This window comes from Pagrus major, chromosome 16 (genome assembly GCF_040436345.1).
Source record: "Pagrus major chromosome 16, Pma_NU_1.0".
Lineage (NCBI taxonomy): Eukaryota > Metazoa > Chordata > Actinopteri > Spariformes > Sparidae > Pagrus > Pagrus major.
In genome coordinates, this window is record NC_133230.1 from 1,722,664 (window position 1) to 1,743,025 (window position 20,362).

The 20,362-nt window shown below is 45.0% G+C and overlaps 1 protein-coding gene across 1 annotated transcript in view; it reads right to left on the bottom strand.

Annotated features, from left to right (window-relative positions):
• Positions 1-719: 719 nt before the first annotated feature.
• Positions 720-20,362, bottom strand: part of akap6 (A kinase (PRKA) anchor protein 6) — a 154,611-nt gene continuing 134,968 nt past the window's right edge. The window contains exons 19-25 of the mRNA XM_073483069.1: positions 20,038-20,190; positions 11,373-12,072; positions 9,694-11,303; positions 9,112-9,639; positions 6,500-7,765; positions 3,134-3,232; positions 720-764 (exon numbers count right to left, since the gene is read on the bottom strand). Coding sequence (XP_073339170.1) covers positions 720-764; positions 3,134-3,232; positions 6,500-7,765; positions 9,112-9,639; positions 9,694-11,303; positions 11,373-12,072; positions 20,038-20,190 — 4,401 coding nt within the window. The remainder of the gene's footprint in view (positions 765-3,133; positions 3,233-6,499; positions 7,766-9,111; positions 9,640-9,693; positions 11,304-11,372; positions 12,073-20,037; positions 20,191-20,362) is intronic.

Below are 20,362 nucleotides of genomic sequence, written 5' to 3' on the forward strand. Positions count from 1 at the left end.
ATTCTTGGTGTTTTATTCGTCCAGATGAGTGTGGCTTTCTGCATCGGCACAGTTCAAACGTTCAAGTGGTACCGTCTGACCTCTCCAACCGTGATCCACAAAAAAATGCTTATAAAATTGCTAAAAAATAGATTAATAAAAGGATTAGGCTGCTCCTGGTTTTGCGGCTTATTAGTGAATATCTCTACAGAAGACTTAAAGAGTCACCACGGTGATCTTCCCTTCAGAAACATGGGATTTAACTGCAATAAAAGTGTAGGATCGTAAGCTCAATATGTTGTATTTTCCTATTTGTAATTCTAAAAAACATTTTTTTGATAATCGAATTTAAACTGTTGTTGGACATAATGTTACTAAACTCTTAAATTTTCATTTAAATCGATGTAAATTCTACATTTTCTCCACAGACGGAGTCAGAAATAGTCTCAGCTGAACCCTACAAGCTGCCCCGTCATCAGTCTTACTTCACTCCTGACATCGGACTCATTATTCCTGTGAAAATATCAGATCCAACAGTTTAAAATCAGTTGCATGGTGACCCTGAAACTGCCCGATGAGTTTTCAGTCCAGTGTCTTAATGATCCGTTCAGTTACAGCGGTGAGATTCGGGGAGAGGTCGTAGAGGTGAAAGGTTTCCAGGAGCGGAGAGGGAGACGCCGGGAAGAGGAAGCCAGGAAGAGAGATCAGCTCAGCGGGGAGGAGATGGAGAGCGTTTCCCTTTACAGCTGGATCCTGGAGGCTGCTGCTCCCAACACAGGAAGTCTCTGCATGGGTGTAGAGAGAGGGATGGTTAACATTGGTGATGTTGACTCTATGACATCACTGTAGGACACATAAATGGAGCACAGCCATTTTTGTTTTGTATTTGTGAGCCGTATTTAAAGATGAGCGCTGTCACGATTTTGATTTTCACTCCAAAGCCTACTTATGCTTAGCTTAGCTTAGCATTAGCCTGCAGCTGACTTGTATCGGAGGAAACTCTGAAAGCGTCGTAGATGTTGGGTTTATTTTCTTCTTCAGAGATCCTTTATTGATTTTTTTGTGAAGAGGGTTCACTCTGGACAGGTTTGAGAAGCTGAACTTTGTAACAAACTGAATTTCTATCTGTTGTTGTTTGCCGTTGAATCTGTATTTTTGGTGAACGTTATTTGAACTTGCCTGAAAGCCACCAGGACAAAGTCAAACCATCGTCGTAAAATAAATCTTTATAAAGATGAGTTTGAAAATGTAAACGACAGTTTGTCCGGACATAAACCCAATGATCTGTTGATCTTTATAAATCCAGATGCGACAGTCTGATGATGAGCCGTCAGTTATTTTTGCTCTAATCTGTTGAAAATGTGATTTTCCATTTTGATGATTAATGTCTCTTTCTGTTATAAAGCGCCAGTTGTTCTGTTTTTGTCGTTTTGTTCTGTTCTGTGTGATTCTGTTGTTCAAATAATTGACTTCTCTTTCCTTCTCTTATACCCTGATTTTATGTTAAAATATTCAGCTCCACTCTCACACAAATTATATTGGTTTATTCCTAAATAATTGAGTGGTAGTTTTTATCCTCGTCCAGTCAGATGTACAATTATAATTATCGTCGGTGTCATCGGTCTCGTTCTGGACGTTTCATTCTCCACTGAGCTCTCGTCTGTTTCCTCCCGTGTGTTTCAGATATTCAGTTTTTCTCTTTGTTTTTTGTGAAACTTTCCCAACATGATGAAACCTGAACACACACACACACACACACACACACACACACTCACACTCACACTTCCTCTCTCTTTGCTGTGTGTTTTGCTGCAGACCCTCTGCTGTCTGGGTCACAGAGCACATCATGAGCCGCATTCGCGATTGCTTTAATTGCACCTGTGTCTGTGTGTACAGTGTGTGTGTGTGTGTCGGTGTGTGTGCGTGTGTGAGTGTGTGTGTGAACAGGTGGGATAGACTGGGGCACGCCATGGGGGTCAGGACCAGCTGTACGCATCACCGATATGATGTGTGTGCTTGCATGTGTGTGTCCTCTGTCGTGGGTTTACATGCGGTGTGTGTGTGTGTGTGTGTGTGTGTGTGTACACTGAACTTGATTTTGCACTTTCATGTGTATATTTCTGTGCTTGTCGGTGTGTATGCGGGTTTGTCCTCTGGTGTGTGTGTGAACAACATGTCTGTCTAACCTGCAGCTGTTGGGCTGTCAGAGCTTCTACCTGGACTCTCATGCCCTGCCCTCAGGGGTGTGTGTACGGTGTGTGTGTGTGTGTGTGTGTGTGTGTGTTTTGGAGTATGGGGGCAGTAGGTTTTGCTGAGCCCTGGAGGCACCCATAGGGCGGCCACATCACACACACACACACACACACACACACACACACACTGGAACTGTGTCAGTGACGGCCTTTGTTCGTGTTCTGCAGCTTCGTTTGTTTGATTTTGGGTTTAAAAATAGAAAATATGATCAAATTAAAATAAATTCCCCGCTTGTGTGCAGCCCGGGATCGTTGTAGCACAACCAGGTGTTAAAAATCAAACAATAATTCATGAGAACTGGACGACAACATCCCAGTAATTTCACTTGAAACACTGACGGATGAAGGAACGAGAGCAGCAGCACAGCGAGAAACCGAAGATTCAACCTAAACAAACGTAAAGTTGCAACATAAAGAAAGATTCAGTTTTAACTTATCTTAGTAAGTTAATAACGTATGTAGCTGACATTTAATCTGAAGGTTGGGTTGCAGAAGCTGCCATGCAAGGTGGCGAGCTGCTCAACAGCGACGACTTGGGTTCAGTTTCCTCCTCAAAGACTTTGCGACATGGAGCCAGAACCAGCGACTGAACCATCAACCTTCCTATAAGCGGATGACCTCTACAAAAGCAGTAAGTGAGCTCTGCTTGAACTCGCATGTCGTCCAGAGTCCAGCAGGGCTTGTGCACAGCTTTGCATGTGTTTCTCGACAACTGTGTTTGTTCTGATCAGTGAAACTCGCGTCGCAAATCGCAGCTTGTGTTGCGAATTTGTTGCGAGCCTTTGTTTTGATTTTCTGTGATCGGTTTGGCAGAAAGCGACACGAGGACATAATCCCCAAACAGCAGCTTAAAAAGCCTCCAGTGATGGACGAGTGGACGGCAGAAGTGTGCGTTAACTCACACTCACTGGCCCCGTCCTCGAGGAGGCCGGTTTCGCCGAGGCTTGACTCCGCCCTGGTGGTTTCCTGGCGGCGTGATGGACGGCGGACTGAGAGCTCACCTGAGAGGGAGAGAGGACAGAAATTAAAAGACAGAAAAAAGGGAACAAGAAAACAAGAGAGAGGCTGTTAAGTCACATGAAGGCAAATACAAGATACAGCTGAGAATGAGAAAACAATGTTCCACTTTATTCTTTTTGTTTCAGCAGCGAGAGGGAGGGAGGGAGGGAGGTGGCGATGGATGGCGAGAGAGCGAGTAAAGGAGGGAGACAAACAAGAGAAGGGAGAGAAGAATAAATCAAAACGGCATTATCGGGGCTGAAATGTTGTTTGTCTTTGTTTTCTAATCGGCTTGTTTCTTTTCTTTGAGCCCAAACTGATGAAAAGTTGCAAATTAAAACAACGAGCATCAGGCCGAAAACAATTCTCTCCCCCTCTCCAGCCAGCGCTCTTAATTGGTTCACAACTAATCGCTTTGTAAAGACTTGTGTAGCTATTATACCCCCCCCCCACATACATCTACTGATACACACACACACACACACACACACACACACACACATATGCATATGTAGTCACGCTTACAGGCACACATACATGCAGCACATCAACCCCCATCTTCACATGTGCTTTCGTTTGACGTCCTTTTAATGAATTTATAAGCTAATGAGGAAACTATCACACATCAGGACAGAAACGCTGCTGCAGGTTCGCCGACATTATTGTTTGTAGGGTGAAACTAATTATTAAAAGTCCAACAGATAGATCTAAAAATATATATATATGTGAGTAAATTATCAATAAACAAGAAAATACATTCTGAAAAACAAAAACAAATTTAGAAAAATGCAAAAATAAAACCTCAAAAACACAAATAAATAAAAAAAAGAATATAAAAACTCAAAAAATACAAAATAAAATCTGAGGAATGAAAACCACGAAACCATTTAGATCATTATTGTGGAGTAAAGATCAAGATTCCTGCTTTCATGAAGACATTACAGGTTTCTCAGCAGTGATGTGATTCCATAAAGGTCACCAGTGCCGCCAGTCGATTCCCCAGTGAAACCATCTTCATTCCCAACACTGCTTCACTTGAACTATAGTCCTTAATTAACTCACATTTCAATAACAGAAGGAAGAAAAGCTAAGTGGTAATGACTGCAGAGATCCTGCAAAGAACAGGACAATTTAAATATAAATAACAGTGTTACCTGCTGCAATTATTTCACTTTGTGGTTTTTATTTGGTGTTTATTTCCTGGTTTGTGATTTTCTAGCCATGATAATCAAGCAAGTGAGTTTTGAAAGGCCAAACTTAGCTAAATGCTAATGCTGATGTTTAGCAGGTATAATATTTACATTATTTACTATCTTATTTTAGTTACATACCTCTGCCCAGGAGGTTAGGTTTTCACAGGATCACACAAAAACTACTGAACTGATTTCCACATAAATCAGGCTTCTTTAGGTGTTGGGGCTTGGCGGAGGTATGCGTTCTACTGCGTGCCATTCTAGTTTGTGGTGCAACACACCGGATCACGACACAGCAAAATGTAACAAAGGCCTATGCTCGCTAAAAACCCGGTCCTAGAAGCTATCGGTGAAGTAACGACTAGTGGGAGGGTCGTTTGGTGAGCTGCTGTGGCAAGCTAGCATGCAAGCTAGCCAGTAACATGCCAGCATAAGCAAGCCCGAAAGGCTCGCCAAGCTAGGAGGGTTTTAGTTAGCTTAGTGTGTCACGCCAGAACATGACACAGCGAAATTTAACACATCTTCATTAAAAATGTGATGCAGCAGCTAGGAGGAAAATAATGAATTATTAGGCCTGATACACGCCAACATAAGCAAGCTCAAAAGGCTCGCCAAGCTAGCTGGCCTACTACCAGTGAGCTAACTGACTGTTAGAAAGCTAGCTAGCTTGTTGGCTAACTGCATTTACCATCCAGTCTTTTGTCGGGCTGCAAAACATTCTTTAACTCCAGTCGAGCAGTTTAGTTTAACTATATCAAAATTATAAGTGTTGCAGTGATGATGTCTCAGTTTCCTTAAAGGTCAGCGCCATCAAGACGGTTTCCAATTGGTCGTAAATTGGTGTATTAAGCACTCCTGATGAGCTAATCCACTGATTGCAGCAATTCCATTAAAATTAATTGATTTGGGGCAGTATTTCGCTGATATAAATGTTGTCGTGACTCAGCACTTAGTCATCAAAATTTTGCATTCACTACAGCACTTCACTGTTGTGGGATGTGCTGAACACGGCAGCACTGAGGTGGACTAGTGCGGACTGTTGATCTATTCCTCATTAGAATAGAGCAGTTATTTTGATCAACCACCTGAAAATTAATTTGTGTGATTTTGTTTCACGGCGCTGTAAAAGTTGTATTTATTGCTCTTGCATTAAAAGGCTGTGTCGCCCACATTAACATGCGGCGTGTGAAAAACAAACTAGAGGCCACTCTGCACTAGATCAGAAATGAAACAAGCTCTTCAGCTGAGCCGTGTTCCTCTTTAAGAGAGCAAAAGTTGATAAACAGACGACGTAGCGAGGCTGCAGAGATGGTAAAAAATGCTGAGCTCATTTGCATAAGGAAATAGAAAACTTATAAAGAGCACAAACACGCTAATTCAGCGATGAAATGAATTGAACGATCACTGCGGGACGGGGGAAAGCTCTTAGCTGATGAATCCTAATGAAATCTGACTGATAGTAATTATGCTGATGTTGTTCTGTGGACCTTAACCTTTTAACTAAAAAACTGAGAAGTCTGCAAATCCCCCCTTCCATTAACACCTGAGGGAGGAGAGAGGGACGAGGCAGAGGAGGAGGGAGGAGGAAGGAGGAGGACAGAGGAGGGTGGAGGGATTAAAGGAGTGATAAGAAGAAAGTGGAAAAACATTGGAAAAGTAAAAAAAAAAAAAGAGGTAGATACCTGCAGGAGGAGAGGAAGATAAGAGAAGGAGAGGAAGGAATGAACAAGAGGAAATAGGAAAGATGAGAAGGGGAGAAGTTGAGGTGAGAAACGAGGCGGAGGAGGAAGGAAAAAGAACGACGAGGATTAGGAAATAAGACGAGGAAAAAGACGAGGATGAGTGTGAAGTGGAGAGGAGGAGGACGAGAGGGTAAGGAGGAGGTTACAGATATCAGCACCTCTCACGTCCGTCCGGCCTTAGAAATGGAAATGAGAGAAACGCACACCGGCCTCATTACATTCATACCCACTGAGGGGCTCGGACTAATACCTGGAGTAGAGAGGTGAAGTGCAGTATCAAGGCCCTGTATAATGTCCTCAGATAGCAGATCAGGCTAATATGTGGAACACTAACCTGCTTCTCTGCTGCTGTCTTTGCTTCCTGCTGTGCGCCGCTCCGCCCTCTCCTCCCCTTCTCCTCCTGCTTCACCCGCCGAGTATCCACCTCTCCTCGCCTCTCCCCCTCCTCCCTATCTGCCTCTCTCATCGCCGAGCAGTTAATTTTGGGATTAATACGCGTGGCGGTGGCGGCTGGCTCTTTTGAGGGATTTGTAGCGGAGCTGCAGACACTTATCTTGGTCATTACGGCGCCCATATTGGATTCAAGCGTTTTAGTATCTGCCAAACATTCGGCTGCGGAGGAGTCTATCGGGGCGACACGCGCCCGGGGATTAAGATAAGGAGGCCCCTCATTACGACTCCTCTCCTCCTGCGGCGCGCTGACACTCGCAGCGGCCGCGACTTCTCCTCCAGCGACATCACAGAGGAGGTACGGGTCCTCACCTCGCTTCTCTTCCTCGGCGCCAGAGGACACGGGAGGAGGAGAGGAAGGGTTGTCATCTCCTGGTTTGGAGCCGGGCCCCTGGAGAGAGGTGGAGACGCTGTTCGAGGGCGAGGAGGTGGAGAATGAGCTGTAACAAGGCTCCAGGAGAGGAGGGAAGGAGCTCTGTGTTTCCTCTGTGGCGCTAGATCCTTGGAAATACAGCTGATCCTGCTTTGAGGCCGACAGGTAGCTCAGACTGTCGCCTGGTTCGGGAATGGGCCCCTCTTGAGACAAAGACTGAAGGCTATCATTGAGTTTTGAACCAGGCGAGTAAGCTAGACTGTTCAGTTCATAGGCAGGGTCCAGAGAGGACAAATACTCCATGTTTTCCTTCAGTGTGAACCGTTGTGGTCTCCTGGTGAGCGCCATGCTGTAGCAGAGGGGCGGGCCCAGGTACACCTCCTCTGTACAGGCTGCGAACAGGGTCACCTCGTCCCTGATGTCTGGACTCGGAGGCAGGGACATAGAGGGGCTTGTCTGCTCTTCAGTGTTCCTGTTAGTTTGGCATTCAGGCTTCAAATCAAGAGTGCAGATGTTGCTCTTGGAGTGTTTGGAAGACGAGGGCGAGCTGGAGGGTGATATTTTCTGTCTGGTGCTTGTGAACAGCTCAGGGCTCGGGCTGTGGAGGCCTTGTGTCGGCGTGACGTAGGACGGGATGCTGTAGGGCAGCGGAGTGGTGCTCTTGTCCTCGGAGCACTGGCTGACCTCGCCACAGTCGCTGTCATGGGAGGAGAGAGACAGGTAGGAGTAGAAGTCTCCCTTGCGGAGGTGGAGAGGTCGGTGAGAGTGTTCGAGGACCTGAAGGAAGAGGAAGGAGAAAGTTTGTAAAGATTTCGTTGCTGTGATTGTAACAGATTGTAAAGGCCTCCGAGACTGCATAACTCCTGTGTCGTGCTTCAGTTTGATCCATAACATCTTATTTTTTTATTTCATGTGATTTATAGTTTTCCATCTTGGATTTGTGGGTTTTACATTTTGGATTATTTCCATTTAAACTGTGTATTTAAACTTGCAATACAAAACTTTCTTGCCTTAACTTATTCTAAAGTAAATATTGATTGTACGGTGTAATGGCTGTAGAGAAGGGACACCATCGGCGCATAAATTGGTTCTCTATAAACTTTGCTTTCACTGCGACATCAAGTGAAAAAATGAGGGTCGAATTAAGGAGGCGCAACTGACATCCAATCAAAACAGGAAGCGGCATTGGTTTCCCTGGTCACTATCCTGGGTTAACTCTAACTCTTGAGGCAACAAAGGCAAAGAGGGAGAGCGATAGAAAACAAGACGGACGGGCATCCACTCGATGGAGAGCGCTCCGGTGTTGTGTCAGAGTCTGTTCCCCCGTTGATGTGTGTTTCCTCTCACCACCGACATTATTTCTACTGGATCAGCAAGTAACAAAATCTGCCTACTTATCAGTACAACTTTACTCTCACAGCACTGAGATCAGCGTTTCTAGATCAAACTGGGATTCTTACAGTTGTTTTCTTGCTTTGGACAGCAGCCAGGCCGGTATCAGTAACACCAGGAGGGTGAAGGGAAAGTAGAAACGTCGTCTATATTCCCGCTTCAAGTAATATTTATATTCTAAGAAACCAAACACTCCAACAAAAACATCAAGTTTCATCAAGCATATTAACATCTCTGTATTTATATTTTCCATCTTTACGAGAGGAGGAAAGTTTTCTGCCTGATTTCTTTTTGCTTCTCAGAAATAAAACGACGAGACTGAAAGCTGATTAGCTTTTAGATTACTTCACTCGCTAAAGATACTGAAAAAATTCTTCATTACATCCTAAAAGTTATGATCTGTGATGCGATTTATTGAATTACTCCAACTCAGTGAACAAATTAACTTGGATAACTTTTGCTACTTTTGTATTCATTTGTCTTCAAAATGTACAGAATGTAGGAGGTCAAACAGGACTTCAGATGTTGCATCTCCAACGTTCAATAATTTGATTCATTTATTATCGTCATCTGCAGCCACACTGAACTGTTATTTTAATTTCTGTTTAATTTGGTTTTTGCATTTGCACTGAAACAATTTGCATGTGTTTTATTTGTAATGGAATCCGTAATTGGCTGGTTGATGTACCGTACTTCCTCAGTTGGAGTATTTTTTAGGATTCGTTCTGTACCTTGTCCCTGATCTGTGCCAGTGATCCAGGACTCTGGTCTGCGATGGATCCACTGGTATCGGTCTGGTTCGGTTCTTCGGGCTGACTCTCTTTGCTCTTCAGTGCCAGTGAGGTCATGTCGATAATCTCCATCACAAAGTCGTGCACGTTCTCCTTCTTGCCCTCCTCTAAACTGCATGGATGGAGGGAGGAGGGTGAAGGGAGGTGGTTGCAGCAGGAGGAGTGAGAGTTGTGTCTTTTTCTAGGAGGCAAGGACGACTCTTTGTCTCTCACTTCCCTCTTTGTCTCCTCCGTCACAAAAGAAGAGAACTTGAACTTTTCCTGACTGGTGATGGCCTTCCGTCCCCCGGCTGCCGGCCTGTTGTTTTGCAAGGCATCGTGGGATCTGCAGTCGTCAACAGGCGAGAGGGAAGGAGGCGAGGGGAGGGAAGAGCTGTGACAGGGCAACTCCCCTCTCAGCTGTCCCACTAATGAGGAAGCCCGTTTGGACAGGAAGGGGAGGAGCTCACAGGACGGTGATGAAGAGATCTGGTTCGTTGAGTTTGATTCCATTTTCACGATCAAGTCACTCACATCGTGAACTGACTCTCCTGTTTTGGTGAAGACGTAAGACTCCCTGAGCGACTCTCCTTTCTTTGTGAACACACTCGACTCCTCTCGGAGGAGTTCGTCGTCCTCGTCTTTCGCTCTCAAACAGCTCTGGTCCACGTTTCCGTTCTCCACGTCGTCCACAAACTGGCTGATGTAGCTTCTTGTTGCGTTCCTCCGGTTCTCCTCCTCTTCTTCCTGTTCTTTATTGTCTCTTTTGTTGTTGCCACCGTTAGTGTTGTTTTCGACTAGTTTTGCAGTTGTGCGGTTTAGGAAACAGTGCTGCTCGTTGTTCTGAGAGGAAGAGGTGAAGGTGGAGGTGAGGTTGGTTCCACACTGCAGCTCGTCTCGGAGGCCCACCTCTGTTTTAGAGGAGGAGGAAGACGACGTTCGAGGAGATCGAATCCAAGTCTGCAGCTCCCTCTTCATGTACTCCAGCCCCAGGACGTAAGACCCCTCCATCTCCTCTTCATCCTCATCCTCGTTACCAGATGATGCACCGCTCAACCTCTCCTCCTCTTCATCCTCTCCCTCACGAACACCGAGCTCCTCCTCAGTGAGTGTGAGCGTGGAGGAAGACAGAAGGTCGCTGTCGTCCTCGTCTTCATCTGTGCACGCTGACGTGCAAGAAACGTTCACCACCAGGCTCAAACTCGCTGCATCTGCTTCGTCCATCCCCTGCACTCCTCGGCTATTTCCATGGCAGCGTTTCCTACAAGAGCTTGAGTTGGCATTGGCTGCCATGGAGGGATCCAGGATGTGGTGGCGATGATTTCTAAGCATAGCGAAATCTTCAGACCCCAGAGACGAGTCCTCAGTACTGCTCAGCTCCGTTAGCGATGCTGTGGCTGAGCTCTCATTGATCAGGGATGGCGGTCCCTTTCGTGAACAGCCTGGAATCCCAGAAAGGGGGGCGTGTCGACCGCCGAGAGAGGGCGAGGCAGGGAGTCGGCTCTGCTGCGGGGAGCTGCTCCGAAGCGTCATGTCAGAAACACTGCGGGTCATCTTTCCTGCCAGAGGACTCTGGATGTTCTCCAGACGTTTCAGGAGATCGAGAGTTCTGCGGCTCAGCTCCCCGGAGGACGGTTCTCCTTGTGGACTTTCATTGCGCTTCTGTTTTCCTGGCTCACCTCCATCCATCTCTCTGCTCTGCCCCAGGTCCAGCTCCCCCAGGCTGGCCAGGCTGCCTCCGGTATCAGAGCTACGACACGGGACCAGGCAGCTCTCCAGAGAGGCGCTGCGATGCAGCAGATCTTTGGAAGGAAATAACTCCACATCTAAAGCCAGGAGGGACTCCAGAGAGGAGCCCTGAGATAAAACTGGACTTGACGCCCGGCGTCTGAGAGTAGGGGGAGTCTCCAAACCGTTAAACTTGTCAGCTTTGAACTCTGTGACGTCACTGCTGGACATGAACGCCTTGGACGAGTCTACACCGAGTCCTCCTACCTCGAAGTCGGAGTCGGAGTCAGCGGGTGTCAGGATTCCACGGCCATTGATTAGGATCTCAACTGCTTCACCTCCTCCCCTCCTGTGCCTCCTCTTTTTCTCCTCCTCTCTGTTCCTTCTCATTTCATCCCTCCTCCATCCTTTCTCCTTCATATACTCTTCTTTCTTGGTTCTTCTTTGGTTGCACTTGGTGACACTGTCTTTGCACAAACGACTTTCATCAACACCTTCGTCCTTCTGCTCATTTTTCTCCTCCTCTTCTTCTCTCCGATCCTCTTCCTCTCCCGGGGTTTCAGAGTTTATTGTCTCCATGTCTCCTGTATCACTAACGATGCCGCTCTCGCTCTCTGACCTTCGACTGCTTCCCGACTGTCCACTTCTTCTGCCACCTTCCTTCTCACCCTCATCCCGATATCCAATGATTCTGTCTCCTCCCAGAAGGTCCGGAAGGGATTCGATGGAGGAGAACGAGGAGTCCTTACTCAGGCTCTTCAGCAGGAGGTGCTGTTTCCGTTTTCCTGATTTGGTTTTGTGCAGCGAGGAGGAAGTGTGTGGAAACTGAGGCTGTCGGTATAACTCGACAGTATGGAGGCTGTACACCTGGTAGATGTTGTTGTTGTTAGGGGGAGGAGGTTGGGACGTCACATTGGACTGAACCTCTGATGTGGATCCACCTCTCATACCGGACAAGTTACTGTCGGTTTGATTCCCGTTGGACAGAACGCCGTCCGAAGGCAGGTTTGGCTCTGTGGGGAGGTTGTGCGTGAGGTCTGGTTCTGGCTCTTCTTGTGGCTCTGGTTCTGTGATTGTCATATCTGTTTCATCCCATTCCCACGAGTCATCCGGCGGTGGCGCCACTGGACCAGGTGGGACTGGGCTGATCTGGTGGAGGTCTACTAGACCAGGTTCCAGAAAGTTCCCAGGAACCTGCAGACCAAAGGAAACAAAAAAAGAAAGTTTGAAATAGTTTAGAAAGAAGACGAATCCCCTGCAGTGTTTTCTTTCTTTTGTACATATTTTACATGAATGAAGATGATTCATTTGGTAAAACATTTATATATATATTAGATGTATGTTTGTGTTATATGGCTTTGTATTTGTATTTTATGTGTTTTTGAATGTTTGGGATGTTTATTATTCAGGGCACCACATGAACCACACCTTCCATCACAGAGCTGGTCGGCCTACAGGTGTACACAACGTTAATAAGGGATTTTCTATGTCTCAGACAGTCTGACCAGACGAAGATCTAAGTGGGACTGAAACGTTGTCTTTATTAAACTTCTGTGACATGGAGCGAGGGTGTAGGCATTGCCTTGGTTTGCCTCAGTTTGTGCACATATTGGGTTGTGGAGGTTTAGGGCTCCTTCACCAACAACATTTTAATTTTATAAAATAGAAAAAATATGGAATTTCATATGATTGTAGGACCTCTGGACCAGGTCCATTGGGATGAACTACAACCATTACATCTGGGAAATGTCGTTTAATTAGTTTTGATGCCCAAACGACATGGGAACTGCATTTTAACTTATAATGTTGGGGGAAAACCCTGTTATGGTGTCAGACTTGGCAACCTTACTGTGACAACACTACAGGAAGCTGCACGCTGTCGCTGCATCAGGCTGCTGTGAGCAGGCATATTTTTGAAGTTTGGACAGCGCCAGGCAAGCTGTTTTTCCAGTTTCCAGTATTTATGCTAATCTACGCTAATTGCCTCCAAGCTCCAGCTCTGCACTTAACATACAGACATGAGACCGATCTTCTCATCCCACTCGCACAACGAAATGTTGATCTCGTGTCGAAGTAGTTTCTAACTGTTTTAAGAGGATGAATTTCCTCAAAACCACAAACCAAAGGAGTCCATTACATTTCAAAATATATACATATATTTTCCTCAGACTGATATTCTGATTTCGATTCTGTTAATTAGTGTCGATCAGGTCCAAAGTCCTCAGGTACGACACTGGAAATCCTTGCAGAGACTTCTTCCACAACTTTATTCTTTGAAATTAAACTATGTATGTGGGTGTTCACCGCTTAATACACTGATGAAAACTGCATCTTAACAAGGCAATTAAGATATTATTGAGTCCTAAATCAATAAGTTTAAAAACATTCCTTGAAGCAAGTGTCATTTTCCTGATACTGGTAGAAAAATCTGTCTACTTATGTCTCATTTCATATTACATTTCATGTCATTTAAAGGAAATATCTGTAACAGGGCTTAATGACTTCATTTCCTCTTTTGCAGAACGCCTAACATGAGGCCAAATTGCCTGTTCAGACAGAAGCTGAAAATAGTATTTGCTCTCTATTATCATTTAAAGTGCATGAAATGTTTTATTTTGTGCTATCAAACACGGGCGCGAGTACAGATTATGTTTTTTTCAGATGCTGTGTATCTTGTTTTGGCACCGAGCTCTTTAAAAAAGACATGTTAGAAGAATCCTGCGCTCTCCTTCTCCGCGAGCGCCGTCTCGACTCAGGCCTCCGTTTTTTGAAAAGAGACACACTGACACCCGACTCTGACAAAACACGTTCTGTGATCATTTAAAAAAGAGTAAAATCAGCCCACCCCAAAGCAATTGCTCATAAATCTCAACACAAATTATTCCGCTCTGGAACAAAGCGATGAATTATTCAAAAACGACTTCTGAGAGAAAGAGCACGAAGCTGAAAACCCCAAAGTAAATACGTAATCAAAAGCCTTCAGAAAGCTCGGCTGTCTAAAAATATGCTTAGACACAGGAATTCTTCCCTTCCACAGACATAATTATACAAATTGCTCCGCGTCTCGTTAACAAGAGAGGGGGGTAATTCGTATTAGCCATTCATAGCCTATTAATCTAATAAACTAGTTGGCTCTGTGTGTGTGTGTTTGAGAGAGTGTGTGTGTGGGTCTGTGTAATGAATTTCTATTAGATTTGTGTTTATTCCCCTTGTGCTGATAAGGGAGATGGGGGTAATGACTGAACTGGGTTTTGCCACTGCAGACGCATTCAAAAACACATTCAGCGCTGAGGGGAGAGGCTATCAATCAGCCCTAATCCAATCAAATCGAGTATTTGATGACCCACGAAAACCTTGTATATAATTTATATCTGTAATTTATCTCATTTCTGTAATTTTGTAACAGTTCACAGCTGAATTGCGGCTGTTTTTATGACCCTGGACGCAGGAGGGAGGTGACTTCTGGCGGCCACGGTGGTTTCAAAAAACACATTTTTTAAAAGCAGGAAACAAGTCTAAGTGTTGCTGGTTACCTGCCAAAGAGGCAGAACTGGCTCGCTGGCAGAGCAGACACATTTAACCAGTCAAACAGTGGTGGTAATTTCCCACCCAGACTCCAGGAACATGCCAGAGTGTTTCTCTGTAAACCGCTGGTCCAGATGTTCCTGGAGTGGACTTTGGAGACACGAAACCCACCGAATATTGTCGATAAAAACAAGCAGTCCCATCTGATTTTTTACATCTGATGTCCAGATGCTAGTAATTCGCACAATGACAGCGAGATTTGTAATGAAAACTGTTTTAAATGTTCAGGTTTGTCCAAATCCTCCTCCATCAAGAACAGTTAAAGTTTGTTCAAACTGAACCTGCAGCTGATTCAGAGATGATTGTACACAAGGTCAGAGGATGTATCACTGTATGAGCCTTCAGAGGAAACAGGGAAACACACAGAAACTGGAGGAAACTAACAGACGGAAGTTTGTGGTGAGTTGTTCTGGAGTCAGTCCAGCTGTGAACTGTTACACGAACACACACGGACAGTCGATGTGTGTTTTGAGCTACTTAAAAGCTAAAATCTGACAGAAAACTGGCCATTTGTGAAAAGACTCACAGTGACTCAGTGAGGAGATGTTGCAAACATCCAGTCTAAAAGCACGTGACAGTGAAGAAACTCCAACTTAAAAGGTGCAATATGACATCGGCGCAACAGATAGAAGTTATGTTGGAAAGACGTAGAATAGGAAGCGATGGCCAAAATGTCCATGTCTCGGCAAACGCTCCCCATACGACGTCTTTCCGACGTAACTCGCGCCAAAGGCTGCAGGATGTGTACGTGCTACTGGGGGTGTAGCATGTTGCTAGCTGGCCAACATCCACACAGTTGTTTCATACGGATGGTTTATTTATTCTAAGAGCCTGAGGCCGTCAGTAGAGGAGAGATCATGCAGTCATTAAAATCAAAAAGGGTTCATCCTCTGGGAAGCTGGAGTGGATTCAGTGATCTGGTGTCATCTGAGCTGATTTTCATGGGAAACATCTAAAATAAACCGTGATCACACTCATAAACATGATGATGGTGGTGTTTGCAGCCGCTCCTCCTCCTCACTCTGTTTACTGCCTAATCGCAGCTGGTGACAGTGTTGGTGTGTGTTTGTGTCGGTGTGTGTTTGTGTTTGTGTGTGTTTGTGTTTGTGTGCATGCGAGGGACCTGTGCAGGGTTTTTTTGGGGGGGGTTTGAAAACTGGAAACTTTTTCCCATTAGCTCTGGTTTGACTGCTCCCATTTGTTAGCATAGCATCTGCTGGAAGGCCCAAGGAGAGCGGAGCTATCTAGCAGCGTCTGGGTGATTATTCATGTGCCTGCGCTCCTCCAGGAGCTGCTGCTGCTGCTCCAGTCTCTGCTGGCTCTCTGCTGTACCGGTTGTCAAAGTGCTGAGGGAGCCCGGCGTCACCGGTCTGATTCAAAATGAATAGAACCGCACAGATAAATCACCTCTCCATGCAGAGTGGAGGAGCCGACAGGCTGCTTTGAATGTAATTGCAAACGGTGAATGAAAACCTCCATATGTTGCTCATAACGCCGCTCTAAAATACATTTCATAATCGCGAAGAAAGTGTTCTAAAATATAATTTCCATATATTACATCGGACTAGCAGGTATACTTAGTGAAACCTCATCCTCACAACACCCCGAAGCTTTAATTTAGACTCATTTACATCCAATAAAAGATAAAACAGGATCCATCACCTGCCGGCTGAACAACACGACGTAAAGACGAACTCACCGAGCAGAGAGAGAAGAAAATCTGCCTCATAGTGTAACGACACACGAGATATTCATACACAGGTTTGATCTCATCGGTCGGATCCGTCTGTCCGTCCACACAACACATTTCTTTATACGACCTCGTTAAATTAATCTTGAATCTTATGATCCTCAGCAGATGAATCTTACGCTTTGATTGACATCACGCTCACGTCTCTGCGTTAAATATCAGCCGACAGCCAGAAGAAGGTTAGCTTTTATGCTAACTACCTCCCCCTGTTTCCTGTCTTTAAGCTAAGCTAACTGAGAATAATATTGATCTTCTCATCTTACTTTCTGCAAAAAAGTGATTTATAATATTTCTTCTTTCTCTTCCTTTAGTACTTTTAACCTCTCTTCTTCTTTTTTGCAGTGAATGAGGAGTATTTCAGTTTATGTGATGATTATAAAATAATCTCTTAATTATTATTTTTCATCCCAACAATAATAATCTCGAGACAGAAGATTTTACATTTACAAACAACAAGAAATCCTGCAAGTGTCCATCATGTAAACATCTGAGTCGACCTGATGCTTCGGTTCTATTACAGACTGTAATCAGATTACTGTGAGCCTGTAAACTCAGCTTCACACACACACACACACACACACACACACACACACACACACAGACCAGGAGAGGACAATCGTTTTATCACTGAGCAGAAGTGTTCATTTATAAGCTAAACCACCCAGATATATGCCTCTCCGGCTCTCTCCCTCTCTCTCTCTCTCTCTCTCTACACTTCATCCCCCCTCACCCCTCTCTCTCTCCCTCACCCCTCTCTCTCTCTCCCACTTTCTCTCGCTCGCTCTCTCTTTATTCCTCTCCCATCCCCAGGAGAAGTGAAATTACTCTCCAGCCAGGCAGCGAGGTCAAAGTGTCTGGCCTCTGTTATTTGTCTTCTCCTCCTCCACAATGTGTGTGTGTGGTGTGTGTGTGTGTGTGTGTGTGTGTGTGTGTGTGTGTATTGTGTGTGTGTATTGTGTGTGTGTGTGTGTGTGTGTGAGAGAGAGAGAGTCCCGACCCGAGCAGCACATGTTCAGCAGAATTAAGCTGATTCTTGCTAATTTCCAGCATTCATCACCGAGCCAACAGATTGTGAGCGACTCATCCACTTCAGAGGCCTTTTGATGCTTTTTGATTAAATTTTATTCAGTTCAGTGCGACTTTATTTATCCCTGTGAAGGTAAGTGCACGAGTGCGGCAGCTCAAAAAAACACACAAACACACACAGAGACGTTAAACTACACAACAACAACACAATCAATCTTTGCCTCTGATTCTCAGTCTGGAAAAAAAACAACAACTTTTAAACTCGCCTGCAAAGACACAACAAAATCTGATCTACGTCTCTTTTAAACGCTCGGATCCAACCATCTGTTTTATCTGCATTTTCAATTTACTGTGTGTCCATAAAAAACACTGATGTCCTTCAGTCCTTACAGCTCTCTGTCGTTACTCTGTAAAACATATATCCAACAGCTAAAACATGTCCTTATTTTAAAGATCTTCGATTTCAAGAAGCGTTTATGACATCGGCCATAACGATCACACGGTCCACATGCATCAACCTCGACCTCTGTTGTGTTTCCTTGAGTTGTGTATGTTGCATAAAATATTCAAACCGTCAGTTTACTCGAGGTTACGACTGCATTTCATACAGTTCCCCGTTATAACTTTAGATTATACGTCAGAGAAAGTGAGGAACGAAGAAGGAATAGAAAGAAATGCTGGTTGTTTAACAGTAAAGACAACAACTCCCATGATCCCACACGACTTTACAACATGAAAATATGTTTTTTTGTTTACTTAGTTCTGATTGAGAGACCCCTAGTGGCAGAATGACATACTAAGTGATTGAAGAGAGCTGATCCAGCTTTATTTTGCCTTTTTTTAGAACGTGTTATTCATCTGAACTCAAACCAAACACTGAGGTTGTGAGATGTCGTCTCGTTTTGAGCTTTGCATTTAAAAAACGTTCCTCTTTTACATCGTATTAACCTCTGTTACCTCCTCTCCTCCCTCCCTCCCTCCCTCCCTCCCTCCTCCTCCTCCCTTCTGAGCTCTTAACACATCGCTATCCGTCAATTAATTGCCGGCAATCAATAAACTCTCCCTGTGTGTGTCTGTGCACTCTACATGTATATATGTATTTACATAAGTGTTACTGTGTGTGTGTGTGTGTCTCTGCAAAAAGCCTTCACCTCGTATTCAAATGCAGCTCTCCGTCAGAACGTCTCTACAGAACCATATTCATCACTATTAGAAATCCATAACAGCTCCATTCTGCTGCAGCTCTCTGCCTTCACGTTACATCAGCTGAATAAAGCACTCAGCTCTCTCTCTGCTCTCTTTACTCTCTCTGAACCTCGTCCGGCCCGACCCGCTCGGCTCAGGACGGCTCCCTCGTGAGCGATATTTCTCAGAACACCCGCCGTGTTCGGTACTTCAGACGAGCTGCACGTGTGCTGAGCTGTCATCCTGTGATCAGCCAGCGAATCGTACCTGAGACGTGGAACCGGAGTCGGTTCGCCGGCTGAAGATTTTCTAATAAGACAAACCGTTTGGCGGCGCGCCGTCATGGCGGCAGACACGCGTGGTGTTGTGATATGCAAACTGTCAAAGTGTTAAAATCTCATTTGCCAGGTTTCTTTTGTTTGTGGAGGAGGTGGCAGAGACAGCATTGTTTCTGTGACACTGATCGCACTCGAGAACTAACAGATTAGATTTTATCAACTGGCTGCTTGTCGACTGTTTGACTGATTCAGAGTGGAGTCGACGTTTGTAGCTTTACAGCATCTGTAGGCTGTAAAAAGCCAAAATAGGCACCGATAGTTCTGATCTGATAGAAGCAGAGTATCAGGATGGTGACGACAGATTGTTCCATCGATCCGGAGATATCTGGATCTGCACAGATCTGCACAGATCCAGATATCAAAACAACAACCAGCCGGATATTCATGGTCCCACCCAAGACCCCAGGAAGAGCATCTGAAGCAATGTGACACGAAAGAAGCGACTGCAAAATGGTTGATACAGTTTTTTGATCAGAATTTGATCCATTCAGTCCAAAGACATTTGGAGAATTTAGAAAATAATGAAGACTGAACGATTGAAGTATTTCTTGAAGCCAAGTGCTCAGTATTAATGTGAAACCTCAACAGTCTGATTGGGGGCAAAAAACAAGAATTCAAAGTTTTGTCGATTTAATTTATTAATACGTAAACATGGATGTCATCTGCATAGAAATAATAAGTGACACTGCACACCTATGAATGATACACCTTACAGCGAACATGACAGACCAGAGAACCGACCCCTGAGGAACTCCACCGGGCAGAAGAGCTCAGCTGAATACTGTCAGCAATCGTCACAAAGTTGAAAGTAGTTAAACTTTTAAGAAGATGCAACAACGATCGATGCAGAAGGCAACGACTGAGTGACAACGACTACCACCTACTTTTTCTCTGCGGTTGCTCACTACTCCCACTGCCTCTGTGCTGCTCGGAGCCTCTTGAGTGCATCGTGCAGTTCACTGTATAAACAGGACCTCAAACAAAAATGCTGCTTTAATAAAAATGTATTTTGCTGCCTTTGCTGCCCAGTTTTATCAGGGGAACAAATAAAAAAAATGCAGGACCAGTTTATGCTCGTATCAACACGTCTCAGGTTTGAGAAGATTGTTCCGTAACGAAATCATCGCAGCTTCAATCACAGCACCATCTGTCTTTCACGCTGCATCTTAGCATCAAATCAAGCTCTGACATGCTCACTGAGTGTAACAGTGCGTCAGCTGACTGCCTGCAGTGTAGGATGAAGGATGGAAAGTGTAAATGTCAGAGCGCTCTAACCTGCTGCTCTCCCAGCTCTCTCTTCAGTCTGTTCTGCCACTGCAGCGCCTGCATCACGATCGCCTCCCACCTCCTCTCCAGGTTGATTGACAGCAGCTGCAGGGCCTCCCAGTGCTGCTCCGCCTCTGGGCCCACCTCCGCCATGGGGCCCGTCTGTCCCAGAGGTGGGGATTGGAGAAACAGTTTTGTCAGAATTATAAAGGCTATTATGATGCAAATCATATGATTAAATTCACGATTTAAAGACTGTACAACGGTATAATTCCTCTCTCAAGGTTAAGCTGATTTATGAGGGTTTGCTCACTGATTCTCCAGGGTTTCATGA